This window comes from Giraffa tippelskirchi, chromosome 3 (genome assembly GCF_054371585.1).
Source record: "Giraffa tippelskirchi isolate mGirTip1 chromosome 3, T2T-mGirTip1v1.2.pri, whole genome shotgun sequence".
Classification (NCBI taxonomy): domain Eukaryota; kingdom Metazoa; phylum Chordata; class Mammalia; order Artiodactyla; family Giraffidae; genus Giraffa; species Giraffa tippelskirchi.
This window is the reverse complement of record NC_137277.1, coordinates 86,750,359-86,764,069: the sequence shown is the minus strand read 5'-3', so window position 1 is coordinate 86,764,069 and position 13,711 is coordinate 86,750,359. Positions and strand designations below refer to the sequence as shown.

Genomic DNA, 13,711 nt, shown 5'->3' with positions numbered 1-13,711 from the left:
ATATGAATGACTGAAGTTCAGATTCAGTCAGTCAGACCGTAGAGCCCATATTCATCACTACTTGTTTTGCACAATTTTGCTATACTGCCTCTAGAAAACACTCCCCCAACACTGGAAAGCTCAAGTTTTTTTCTATGAAAAATAAATAAGCAATTAAGAGAAATTTATTTTCAGAAGCAAGTTGAAGATTTGTCATGGGAAGTTCAGCACAATTTTTTTAATTTCTAATGCCTTCATTACATTATTAGACTAGTCCATTACCTTTTGATTTTGAAGAAAATGTCAACTTTGCGGTAAGTTTCAAGAATAATATTCTGTATATCCTTTACATACATCAGTTATTAACATTTAGCTATATTAGCTTTAATCATTCTCATATACATATGTAGATAGATTGTTGTTGAACGCATTTGAGAGTAAGTTGTAGATACATCTTCTCTTACTCCTAAATTCTTTAGTGTGTATTTTCTAAAAACAAGGACAGTATTGTGGTAAAATTATCCAAACTCAGGAAATCTAACATTGATATATTTTCTAAAATATAATCCACATTTCAAACTTTGCCAATTGATTCCCAGTAATTCTTTTGTGTGTATTCAATAAATTCAGTAATTCCTCATCCTTGATCCAGTCTAGAATCATGTATTGCTTTTAGTTGTTATCTCTCTTTAGTCCCTTTAGACTGGAACAGTTCCACAGACTTTATTTTCCATGTCATTATTTTTGTAGAGAATAGGGCTAGTTTTGTAAACCTTCATTTTGTACTAGTTTGATTGTTTCTTCATGATTAAATTCAGATAATGCATATATTTATAGTACCACAGCAGAAGTTGTATCTGTCCTTCTCAATGTGTCATATCAGAATGTCCATGACGTCAGTTTGTCCCATTGTTGGTTACCTTGGGTCATTAAGTTTGGAGGTATCTGCAAGGTTTCTCCACTGTAGGGTTTTTTCTTTGTTATTTATATGTAACCTGTGAGGAAGATACTCTTGAGAGTGAAAATAGCCTGTTTCCCATCAAACTTTCATTCAGTAGTTTTAAATCTGTTAATGATTGTTAGTATTTTACTATGATTGTAAAGGGTGATTTTCTAATGCTGCCACATTTTCAACAGTTATTAGTTTGCATTCTGCTGTAAAAGAGAATGTCTCTTCTTCCCCTTATATGTTTTTGTTTATATCACAATAGACTCAGGATTTTTTAACTTAATGAGTTGTTGTCTGTTACTGTTTTTAATGTTGATGCTCAGATTATCCCAGATTCAACAAGTGGCTCCTCTTTCAAACTGGCTTTTGAGTCCTTTTGATATATCATCATCATTTTGATGGAGAAGGCAATGGCACCCCACTCCAGTACTCTTGCCTGGAAAATCCCATGAACGGAGGAGCCTGGCGGGCTGCAGTCCATGGGGTCACTGAGTCGGACACGACTGAGCGACTCCACTTTCACTTTTCACTTTCATGCCCTGGAGAAGGAAATGGCACCCCACTCCAGTACTCTTGCCTGGAGAATCCCATGGACGGGGGAGCCTGGTGGGCTGCCGTCCGTGGGGTCGCACAGATTCGGACACGACTGATGCGACTTAGCAGCAGCAGCAGCAGCATCATTTTGAGGACAGTTTACTTTGTGATACAATCAAGTGTTGCACATTCACCTTGTACTTTACTAGTTCTGCAGAACGAATTGGTCATATCCTCAAGGAACCATGGATTTTTTTCTTAGTAGGAAAGGGTGTTTAGATATAGTTGACATTTAAAATATTCTTCTGTATTCCTCTTTTCCCTATGCATTATTTCAGCATTTTTGACATATTTATTTAATACATTTTTAAATTGACAAATGTCTCTTCATGGAACAAGTTTCTTAAGAATTTCTTGTGAATATATCAGACTAGGTATTTTATGTGCTTTTAAGTATTAATAACTGAATTTTATAATTGATTCATGCCAAAATTTGAGCCTCTCATATTTTAAACAGGTTTTATTACAACATAAAAATAAGAATGCTTTCTTTTGGATCTCTATCTTTAAGGAGCGTTTTGTCTTACTCTCTTCCTCTTACTGCTACTTGAAATCTCTTCGTAAGGTAATAGTAGGATCTAGTTTCACAAGTATTGCTTCTTAGTGGCATTTTGCACACTCAGTTTGCACATCATTAAAAGTGGTGTGCTTGCACACCCCTCTAAGGTAGATGGAAGAGAGTTATATAATTCTGATAACTCTATCTTGGGAACCATTACATTGATCTTAATCCTAGTATCATTGCCACTCTTTTCTACTACACATAATTTTCAGAGTCCTAGAATAGACACTTCTTATATTTTGTTTTGGTAACCTAGACAGAAATCTGGAAATGACACTGCTGCTTTCTAGCATTCTTTCAGAATTCATCTTAAAAAAAACCCCTTTATCATACAATAATCTTTTTAAAGTGTATAATTCTGTGGGTTTTAGCATATTGAAAGTTGCATAATCATCACCACAACCAATTTTGGAACATTTACCTCATTTCCACCAAAATTCCCATTGTGACCAGTTAGCAGTGGCTCCCTCTTTCCCATAGCCTCCCTAGCCCTGGATAGTCACTAATCTGCTTTCTGTCTTCATAGATTTACCTATTCTGGACTTTTTTGGGGGGCTACGCCATGTACTCGGTGGAATATTTGTTCTTGACACAGGGATTGAACCTGGGTCATGGCAGTGAAGGTGCCGAGTCTTAACCACTGGACCACCAGGGAACTTGCCTGGCTATTTTAGAATTCTCTTTTTAGAAGATTTTTTTTTAAGGAAATAGAAAGGCATAGGATGGATAGCAGGGAGCAAGGTTGGGAGAATAGCAGCAGCTCCCCATGTGCTTTCTGAGTTCGTAAGTGAGGTGTAATCAGGTGCTACCACTTACTACTTTCAGCAGCTCTGGATGTTGATGTTGGACATGCAAGTGATCAGTTAGAAGAACTGGTCTCTATAGCTCCATCTTAATTGCTTGCCTAACCAGGAATCAGTTTAACATTACTTGTCTCTGGTATGAAATACCTCATAATAGTAGCAAGAGTAAAAGCAGCAACAGTAGCTGTACTACACTTGTACAATGTACCAGTGACTGTTATGAGCAATTTACATGTATTGACTTGTTTATATAACCCATATAATGTCCCTAAGGTAGGTGTTACTATTCTGTTACTTTATAAACTAGGACAGACAGCTGAGGCACAGTTTCATTACAATATGGTTTTTTTGTTGTTGTTTTTAGTAAGTATAGTTTAAAATTTTGAAACTACCCATGAAGTTAAACCTGTTTTTGTATAGAGTTAATACTTTGTAATGACTTTGTTCATTTTCGGGTCATAGATTACTGCTTTTTTTCCCCTTTCAGTGAAACTGCTTTTGGTTACAAGGGTCTGAAGATCTTGTTATATTATATTGCTGGTAGCCTCTCAACAATGTTCCGTGTTGAATACGCCTCTAAAGTTGATGAGAACTTTGACTGTGTAGAGGTAAGAACAGAAATAAATTAATTTTTAACTGTTTCCTAATTGAGTATAAAACAGATTATAAAATGTTAAAGATTTGAGGGAGGAGAGAATCTGTTATATTACAGCTTTAAAACCACATATTTAACATTTAATTATAGAGATGATTATCTGCCTGTCATTCCAGTTAAACTTGTGATCGTGATCCTTAGCCTTTTCTGTAAAAATCTTCACTTTTTTGATCAGAGTTTTATTTTATTTACCAACTTTAGGTTTTTTATTAGTTTCTGTTGTTTTAAGCATATATTCATGTGAAAAGGAGAACTTGTAAGAAATGAACTCTGTTACTGAGCTGAGGAGTTTTATGAACAAAGTATTGAAGTTGTGGTCTGCTTTCTTGCCACTTAAAGTAGAAGAAGAAAGAGAGAAATTGAGGGAAGAACTGTTAAGTAGAAAAGATCTAGGACTTGATTTGGGAGATTCTCAGCCTGTTCGGAAGACATTTAGAAAATTCATTGGTGGGGAAGTGTGCTCTGGGGAGAAAGCCAATAGTAATCTTGGCTAAATAATCTTGTTTTGCTGAATAGACAGGCGTGACTCATTGATCTCCTCAGTAATCTCAACAAAGCCAGAAACAGGGATTGAATTCTGTGATATGAATTCAGGGAGCACGTGTGGAGGACCATCTTGTCTATTGGCATGAACTTTTCATGGCATACACACATAACTCATAAAGTTTTCCAGAGTGTTATATCAGCATAAGTACAGCCAGTTTGGACTGACAGAATACAGAAAGGCTAATGGACTTCCAAAATCCAATAGGCAAGAAACAGGTTAATAACACTATTCAGCTGCAAACATGTGCTACCTTTCAAGAAAAAGGATGATGATTTTGAAGGAGGAGCTTTGGGCTCAGAGGGTAGTGTCACAGACCACAGTATTCCTAAGTCTGATGAAATTTGAGGCTTCCCGGGTGGTTAAGCAGTAAAGAGTCCTCCTGCCAATTCAGGAGATGTGGGTTTGATCCCTGGGTCGGGAAGATCCCCTGGAGAAGGGAATGGCAACCCACTCCAGTATTCTTGGCTAGGAAATCCCATGGACAGAAGAGCCTGGCAGACTACAGTCCATGGGGTCACAAAGAATCGGACATGACTTAGAGACTGTACAACAAACAATGGAATTTGACCTACTGGATTTTGAAATCTTTTGGTAACTTATTTCTTCCTACCATTTTCTCCCTTTTGGAACGACAAAGTCTATAGCTTTTATCCTATGCTTGTCCTGCCTTTGTTCTTTGGAAGCGATAACTTGTTTTCTAGTTTCACAGGTGGGAAGGAATTTTTCCCCATGATATAGCATGCCCATAGTCTCACCTGTACCTTATTTGGATAACATAGATGATGAGATTTTAGACTTGAGTTGATCTTGGAATAGTTGAAACTTTGGTGGATGTTGGTAAGGGGGTGTCTTTGGCACGTTTGGATGGACATGAATCTTTAAGGGACCTTCAAAAAATTGTATATTTTCGAGTTCTGTTCCTAGACATTCCTATTTAAAGATATTGAAGCAAACGTTTTCAAATTTTTAACTAAGTTTAAATTCCTGATGTAAGTCTTTTCCCAGCCTCATGCGCCACTCTTTTATTGTTAAAACCTTCTCTCGTTACAGGGATTGGTTGATTTGCCCCCTTTTCATTATTTTTTTGTTTGTTTCATTTTATTGTAAGGGACTTGTCCAAAATCACACAACTAGTAAATAATCTGTATTGCACATGGGAGAGAATCACTTAATTGTTGTATGCATAATATATAGTAATATCCTCCTCAAAGATGTTAGAATTATTTATGACCTGTTCTAAATGGGCCTGGGCTTTTGTGTTTGTTAGGTTTTATTTCTGTTTTTCACAGTGTATATTTTATTTATTTTTGCCTGCTCCCATAGGCAATGGCAGCCCACTCCAGGACTCTTACCTGGAAAATCCCATGGACGGAGGAGCCTGGTAGGCTGCATGCAGTCCATGGGGTCGCTAAGAGTCGGACACGACTGAGCATCCTTGCTTTCACTTTTCCCTTTCATGCATTGGAGAAGGAAATGGCAACCCACTCCAGTGTTCTTGCCTGGAGAATCCCAGGGATGGGGGAGCCTGGTGGGCTGCCGTCTATGGGGTCGCACAGAGTCGGATACGACTGAAGCGACTTAGCAGCAGCAGCAGCAGCAGCATACTTTTATGCTGTTAGCTCTCAGTTTACTGCTAGTGTGAAAGACTTCCCTCTTGCAAACAGTCCCCTTATGGGTAAAAATTCCGTATTAGTAAGCTTAAAGGAATGGAAATGTGAATGATATATAGCATAAAAGAAATCTAAAATAGTCTCTTATGTCCATTATTAAACTTCAGTGTCAGAAATATTTTGAGCACTAACTTTTTTTGGTTCTCACTTGCCAGCCCTATTTGAGATGACTAAGCTTGTTAGATAAATATATATAACTTTCAGTTAATATTTGTTTTTTTCAGTGATTTGTGTCCCTTAGATATTTTTGAAAATTTGCAGATATAAAAATGACTCATTGACTAATACTGTAGTTGTGGTGATTTGATACTTGAAAAGATTTAATCTTAGATAAACTAGCATTTAACACAATTTACTAAAATGGAGCTTTTTATAATCAAATATTTGTTAAATTTTCAAGCCCAGCTACTCTTTAAAAATTGTATTTTTTTTTCCTTTGTGTTGTACAAAATTCAGTTGTTGTTTGAGGGGGTTGCTGGTTTTTTGTGTTTCTTTTCTTTTTAAGTTCTAGCTGGTAGTGCTGAATTGATTTCTTCTGAAGGAACTATTAGTTATTGATAAATTTTTCAAATATTATGTGCAGTGAAAATAGCTGTGTATTTGCATTGACTTCTAATTGTTCCATTCTTGAAAACGAGGTTTCTCCATTTAGAAGTACTGTGTTAGGAATAAGGAATCAGTCTTTTATAATGTCTTTTTGTAGGGTTATTTATTTGCTTCATTGTCAGAGATCGTTTATTTAAATTACATGTTCAAGCAGAGACCTCTTTTCCCCATGTAAAAAAAGAATGGGTAGCAGATGTGGGGGGAATGGGCTTGGCTCTTCCCCATTTGCAGTGAGAATGTTCATTTCACAGGAGTATAATGGCAAACAAAGCAAAGTCACTGTTCTTATGGCGCTTACGTTCTTGCCAAGAGGAGCAGTCAACAAATAGATATTAAATAAATAAATTAATATGTATGAAGAAATGTTTTGCTGGTTTCTGAATGAAGAGTAGCCTGTCGTGTAGTTATCTGAAGGGATCAGCCTATGCAGAGGCCCTGAAATGAGAACATTCTTGGCACTTTTGTTGTCCAGAAAGATCACTGTTGTTAAATTGTGGTGATGAGAGAAGGGTAGGAGATAGTTGAAGAGGGTTGGCAAAACTCGGTCGTATGGAATAAGAGTAGTTGGAAGCCCTTGGAAGTTTTAAGTAGGTGGGGGTTATGTGATAGTGTTTCTTTCTTTCTTTTTTTTAAATATTGATTTTATTTATTTATGTCAGGTTGCAGCATGTGGGATCTAGTTAGCTGACCAGGGATCGAACCCAGGCCCCCTGGATTGGGAGCACAGAGTCTTAGCCACTGGACCACCAGGGAAGTCCGATAGTGTTTCTTTTGTTGAAAGATGATTCTGCCTGCTATGCAGAGAACCCACTGTAGAGGGCAAGAGTGAGAGAAGAGAGACCAGAACATTGCAGTGTTATGGGCAATACTGCATTTACCTGCTTGAGGATATTTCTTTGGTTGTTCAGTCTCTATGTCTGACTCTTTGTGACCTCCATGGAATCAGCACACCAGGCTTCTCTGTCCTTCACTGTCTCCAGGAGTTTGCTCAGATTCATGTGCATCGAGTTGGTGATGCTATCTAACCATCTTATCCTCTGCTGCCCCCTTCCTCTTTTGCCTTCAATCTTTCCCAGCATCAGCGTTCTTTCCAGTGAGTCAGCTCTTCAGCGGTAGTCAGTAGCATCTGTTACTGAGTTAAATGTGATTGATGAGGGAAAGAGGAATGAGGAGGATGCCATTGCTTCAATAGTAGTGGTACTGTTCCCTGAGATAGGGAAGATTGGAGAAGTACATTTAAGTGGAAAAAACCCAACATTTTTGTTTTATATGTATAAGGTTTGAGACTATTATATAATATATCACAATTGAGTTTATGCATACTATGCTTTGTAGTATTATTTTTGCATGTGAAAAATATACCCTTTTAGATGGTCAGAAACCAGAGCACATCTGCTTAGAAGTTATTTGCGTATTAAAATTTTGCCATTATATTAATCTTTCATCATCCTTTCTTTTTCTTTTGCAAACTCTCTGGCGGCTCCTAAATTTTTTAGTCACAATTAAGATGTCTGTAAAACATCTCCATAGCTATCATCTTTAAGTTGATGTAATTATTTTGAATTTTGCAATATAATAAACTTGATTATTCAGACACTGATGGTTTGTTCATCTTATGGTTTTGCTTTTATCAGTACCTCCAGCCCTTTCTTAAGGTAATTTCATTGCGTTTTAGTAGAAAAATGTGTAACAGAGATTGTTCAGTCTTGCTGATTGCTGACATTTAGGGGAGGGTTTATTGGAGAAGAAATACGTGGATAAAGTTTGTATTATCTGTGAGTTTCAGTCATCTATTTTATCCTTGTCTCTCTTTAATTTGGATTCAATTTGAGAGTAGATGAGAGCAAATTTCTTTAATCTTCTGGATTCCTTAGGGCTTTTTTAATAGAAAAATCCTATGTATGTATAAAAATTTAATCTTGAGAAAGTGAAAAAAATACTTTGGTAGACTAACTAATAATATTTCTAGTGTATTCCACTGCATTCCTTTTTTGATAATGGTGACAGTATTCTTAACGAGAAATTCTTTTCATTAAATATCATAAAAAGCTTTAAAATTATGTGTTTAGATCTTTATCTTGGAACATTGTTGTGAGTTTGGTGGTGGTGGTTTAGTTGCTAAGTCATATCCGACTCCTGCAACCCCATGGACTATAGCCTGCCAGCTCCTCTGTCCATGGGATTCTCCAGGCAAGAATGCTGGAGTGGGTTGCCATTTCCTTATCCAGGGGATCTTCCCTACCCAGGAATCGAACCCAGGTCTCCTGCATTGCAGGCAGATTCTTTACCAACTGATCTATTATAAGTTTAGTTAGGTTGCAAAGCACTAATGCAGTAAAATTAACATAATATGACCTTTGTTTTTCAAAAAGTGGAAATGCTCACAGTTTTTCTCTACTTAATTTCTCCAGCAATACTGAAATTTCTGCAGCTTGCATATTGTCAGCGAATGTGAGATTGAGCAAATCTATGTAGATGTGGAGTTTTTGGCTTGTTTTTGCAGCATATCTTGGGTATTCTTAGAATTACAGTTAATGTTAACTCTCTGCCACTTTAGCCAAGCCTTAACACGCCTTCAAAACTGGCATTTCAAAAATTATGCACCACAGACAAATTTAGACAAATGCTGCTGTTTAGGTTAAGACGCTAAAGAGGTAATTTGGTTTTTAAATCTGTATTAAGTACATGTGTACGAATTCTATCCGACTACCAGTTAAATCTCAGGCACATTGCTTTATGCAGTGATGAGGAAATGTAAAAATTGCTTCATGGAAACATCTGATGTGTAACAGTGTATAGAACATTGCAAGTTGAAATGACCGTAGTCAGAGAGTATGCAATCCAAAACATTTCGTCTTAAGTCACCTAAGAGAAGACCTAAATAGAAGGGTTACCTTTATGCTTTCCTTATTAAAAAGACATTGCCAAATGTTAGGAAAACATTTGTAAGGCATGTCCTTATTAATTAAACATATCATGCTGTACTCTAGATTCTTGATCAGCTTAATTTCTTATCTTTTCTATAACTGTGGGCTTCCCAGGTGGCACTAGTGATAGAAAACCTGCCGGCCAATGCAGGAGATATGAGAGGTGTGGGTTCATTCCCTGGGTCAGGAAGATCCCCTGGAGTAGGGCATGGCAACCCATTCCAGTGTTCTTGCCTGGAGAATCCCATGACAGAGAAGGCTGGTGGGCTACAGTCCATGGGGTCACACAGAGTGGTACATGATTGAGTGACTTAGCACACATAACTGTGTTTCTATATAGTTTTAATTAAAGTTTAGAATACTCTTGCTGCTGCTGCTGCTAAGTCGCTTCAGTCGTGTTCGACTCTGTGTGACCCCATAGACAGCAGCCCACCAGGCTCCCTCATCCCTGGGATTCTCCAGGCAAGAACACTGGAGTGGGTTGCCATTTCCTTCTCCAATGCATGAAAGTGAAAGTGAAGTCGCTCAGTCGTGTCCAGCTCTTAGCGACCCCATGGACTGTAGCCTACCAGGCTCCTCCGTCCATGGGATTTTCCAGGCAAGAGTACTGGAGTGGGGTGCCACTGCCTTCTCCAGAATACTCTTGAAGATAGGGAATTTTTCAGTGATCTTCAGAAATAGAATCTAAACCTTTAACCACAAGCATTGGAACTTGTTTAAGTTTCAGTTAATGTTTAATTCTACATTCAATTTTAAAAGATTATATGGGGATTTTCTCCAGTGATAACTTTATTACCTGGCCAGTAACCCAGTATGATAGATGAATATTTAACTGAACTAAAATAAATTTATTCTTTTAGAAAAGACTGTAGATCTGTAAAATATGATAGATACAAGATTTGGGTTTTTTTCCTTAAAGCAGAATCCATTTAATAGAGAAATGCAGACACTTTTCCTTTAGTGGTACAAAGTTCTGAATTCCAAGTTTGAAGAGCTGTTGGTTTTATGTTTCGTATTTTATATAATAGATACACATTTTCTCTAGTGTATTACATGTTAACAGATTACTTATTTTTAAACGTGGCCTTTTATTCCTCTGTAAAATTCTTAAAATAATGTATAAACTTGCCCAGAGCAAAATATTTATTTGAAGATATTACAATAAATAGGTATCCTTCGAAGGCTGAAAGTTAAACGTTAACTATCTTTCAACTTTGTTGAGCTCAAATCTTTGGGCTGCTCTGTAGTCCACCAGAACTGCTACTTGAAACTTAGAGTTTCAAAGAAATCCTTGAAGTACATTTGGTGCCGGATATGTGAAGTTATTTGATCTTGCTTTGCAGTCCCTTGTTGAGAAGACATGACATTGGGGAAAATTTTTTAAAGTTAAAATTATATATACTATATGTGTCTTGAAGTGTTTTCTTTTAAATTGATAGGTTATAAACCTCTTTATTTAAATGTAGTGTTTCTTGACTTTTTAAAATTTGAATTAATACTACTTTTACCCATTGCTACTTTGGATTTTAATTGCCACACAACAGACATATTAGACCTATCCCTTATTATTACACTTTCTTCTTATAATTATTGAAATTGTACAAATTCTGTAAAATACGCTTAAGGTCATCTCTTCATATTAGTTAGAAGTTTCAAGAGAAAATATTGATCAAATAGTACTTTAAAAAGAAGCAAAAGTAGTTCTGTCAAATGTAGTGCATTTAACCTTGAGCATGAATGGATTGTACAGACTGGTATACATGTTAGAAATAAGCTGTTGGGTAAAATGTTGAAGAGCTATATTTTTAAATAATAGCTCTTTTTTATAGCTATAAACAAGTTATATATAAATGTTGGTGTACCAGAGCATTGAAAATAAAACTTGTTTGTAATAAACTCCATCCCTGGTTCTCTATCCTGAAATGTAACTGAATGATAATAAAGTGCTATTCATCTGCAGGTGCATTGCTTCTACTTAGTTAAAAGATGGTTGAAAGGACAGGAATTAGTAGCATGTTGTATTAGCCTTTTGTAGTGTATTTTGTCCTAAGCATCTTAATTTCCCTGTTTTGAATGCTAAGTAGCAAGGGTCTTGGTTTAGAACTAATACCCATCATGCATGTAAACGGTATGAAAGAGCTGCTTAGTAAGTTAACACAAAGTGTTCTTGTGTCAGTCCTTGTGGAAATAGATACAATACAAACATTACAGCTGAACTCACGGCAAACTCCATTAAGTAAAAACCTGGCCTCGTTGTTCAGGAAAAAGTTTGAATAGAATGCAAGCTCATTTTGTTGAATGTAATGTCAGGCTTTTAGGGACTGTATTGAGGGATAAGGTTTTGTTAAGTTGAGACCAATTCATTAAGTTTTATTGCCTGGTGAGAAGCAGTAATACTTTATTGTAAGACTTCATCAAATATTCATGGTTAAAGAGAAGTAGTAAATGTATTCAATCAAGTGGTCTTTTGGGGTTTTGAAAAGGATTATGAAGTCTGCTCAGCTGATAGTTTAACATTCATCGAGGTTGTTTAACAAGGGTAATTTTAATCTCTGAGTTGAATTTTGTTGTCCAGGCTTGTCTCTTTTTACTGTCACAAATCCAACTCTGTAAAAATTGTGTCACATTATAGGATGAGTGGATAATATATCCAGTCATATAATTTATGTATTTCCTAAGTGGGCATATTTTAAATATTATCTTAATTTTGAGTTTTGGTGTGAGGGAGTTAATGACCTGCTTGCTCATGGTGAGGTTGCCATTTGTTTGATCAGACTCTAGCCTCACCTCACTACTGCTGGTGATCCTTTCATGTCTTGAATAATGTACCCTTCTTGACACATGTAACTTAATAAGCAGCCATGTAAAATAATAAGCAGTCTTTTGTTTTGGCCAGTTCAAATTGTCCTGAAGGGGTGTGGTCAGCCTTCTCTACATGATGTTAGAGATTTCTATAGAGTTGTATTCATTCTTGCAGTTGATTTCATACTCCCCACCTCCTCTTTTTTATTTCTATGTTACACTTGTGCTCATCTCACATTTTTGTGGCAGTATCTTGTATACATGAAACTAATCCTTTCCCAATTTGCTATGTGCTCACTTTAGTTTAACAGTCAGTTGAAGTTTTGTGAATTCTGTCCCTTTCAAAAAAACTAAGCATATTCGACTAAGTCAAAATTATTAATTTCTGTGTGTGTCCTTTAATCTCCATTCCTTAGGCAGATGATGTTGAAGGCAAAATTAGACAAATCATTCCACCTGGATTTTGCACAAACACTAATGATTTTCTTTCGTTGCTGGAAAAAGAAGCTGATTTCAAGCCATTTGGAATGTTACTTCACACATATTCTGTTCTCAGTCCAACAGGAGGAGAAAACTTTACCTTTCAGATTTATAAGGTAAAGATAGACCTAAATGTTCTCTTACTTAATTTGCCTGAAACCCGTATTCTGTTTTGATGTGTTATTTTCAGTGATTTATTCTAACTTCAGGAAACAAGTCTTTGTCAGCACTAAAAACAAAGATCTGTTTTGTATGTGTGTCTGTGTACACATCTTAATCTGAGATTTCTAAACATTTTCCCACAGAATAGTTTTGTGTTCTGCAGACTTTCACTTACCTCTGTGATGAGTTTCACCTGACTTTTCCTGGCTTTTTCCCTAGGCTGACATGACATGTAGAGGCTTTCGAGAATATCATGAAAGGCTTCAGACCTTTTTGATGTGGTTTATTGAAACTGCTAGCTTTATTGACGTGGATGATGAAAGATGGCACTACTTTCTAGTGTAAGTACAGTTCTAAAGCAACAGTAGACCTTATTACCTCCACAAAGCCAGCATTTTAATTGTGGCAGCCCAATTATTGGGACAGTATAATGATATTTTTCCCAGGAAAGAAAAACTATTGTTTATGAGGCTTGAGTTTTCCTTCATTATGCTTTGGGAGACCTTGAGAATAGAACCGAATTAAATGCTGTTGTCCGTTAGGGCTCTGAATGTAGGCTTAAACAGTAAAATGAGCTTTGCCTGTGTTTTCTTTTACTTGCCACCTATTCATCTTTATAATAGGCAAGTGCACTGAAGTGATGTAAAGAGGTCTGATTTATCCAAGTTGCTGCACACCAATTAAGTGAATTGTATATTCAGAACATAGCAGGTGTACCCATTGGGCCCTCACAGAGTAGCTTGCTGACACTGAAAATTCAGTCAGAGAATGGAAAAGAAAATGGACACTGCATGGGAGCGCGACTGTAATTGACCTGCTTGGCTTTCTGTTTTATCTGCAGATTTGAGAAGTATAATAAGGATGGAGCTACACTCTTTGCGACCGTAGGCTACATGACAGTCTATAATTACTATGTGTACCCAGACAAAACCCGGCCACGTGTAAGGTAATTGGCAGTATAACACGTGCCTTGTC

General features: G+C 36.7%; 1 protein-coding gene across 2 annotated transcripts in view; it reads left to right on the top strand.

The window, feature by feature from the left end:
• The window catches only part of HAT1 (histone acetyltransferase 1), a 41,487-nt gene that overhangs the window by 10,416 nt on the left and 17,360 nt on the right, over positions 1-13,711 (top strand). For both annotated transcript variants that reach the window (XM_081577791.1, XM_081577792.1), the window contains exons 4-7: positions 3,375-3,495; positions 12,511-12,690; positions 12,956-13,077; positions 13,578-13,682. In XM_081577791.1, coding sequence (XP_081433917.1) covers positions 3,375-3,495; positions 12,511-12,690; positions 12,956-13,077; positions 13,578-13,682 — 528 coding nt within the window. The remainder of the gene's footprint in view (positions 1-3,374; positions 3,496-12,510; positions 12,691-12,955; positions 13,078-13,577; positions 13,683-13,711) is intronic.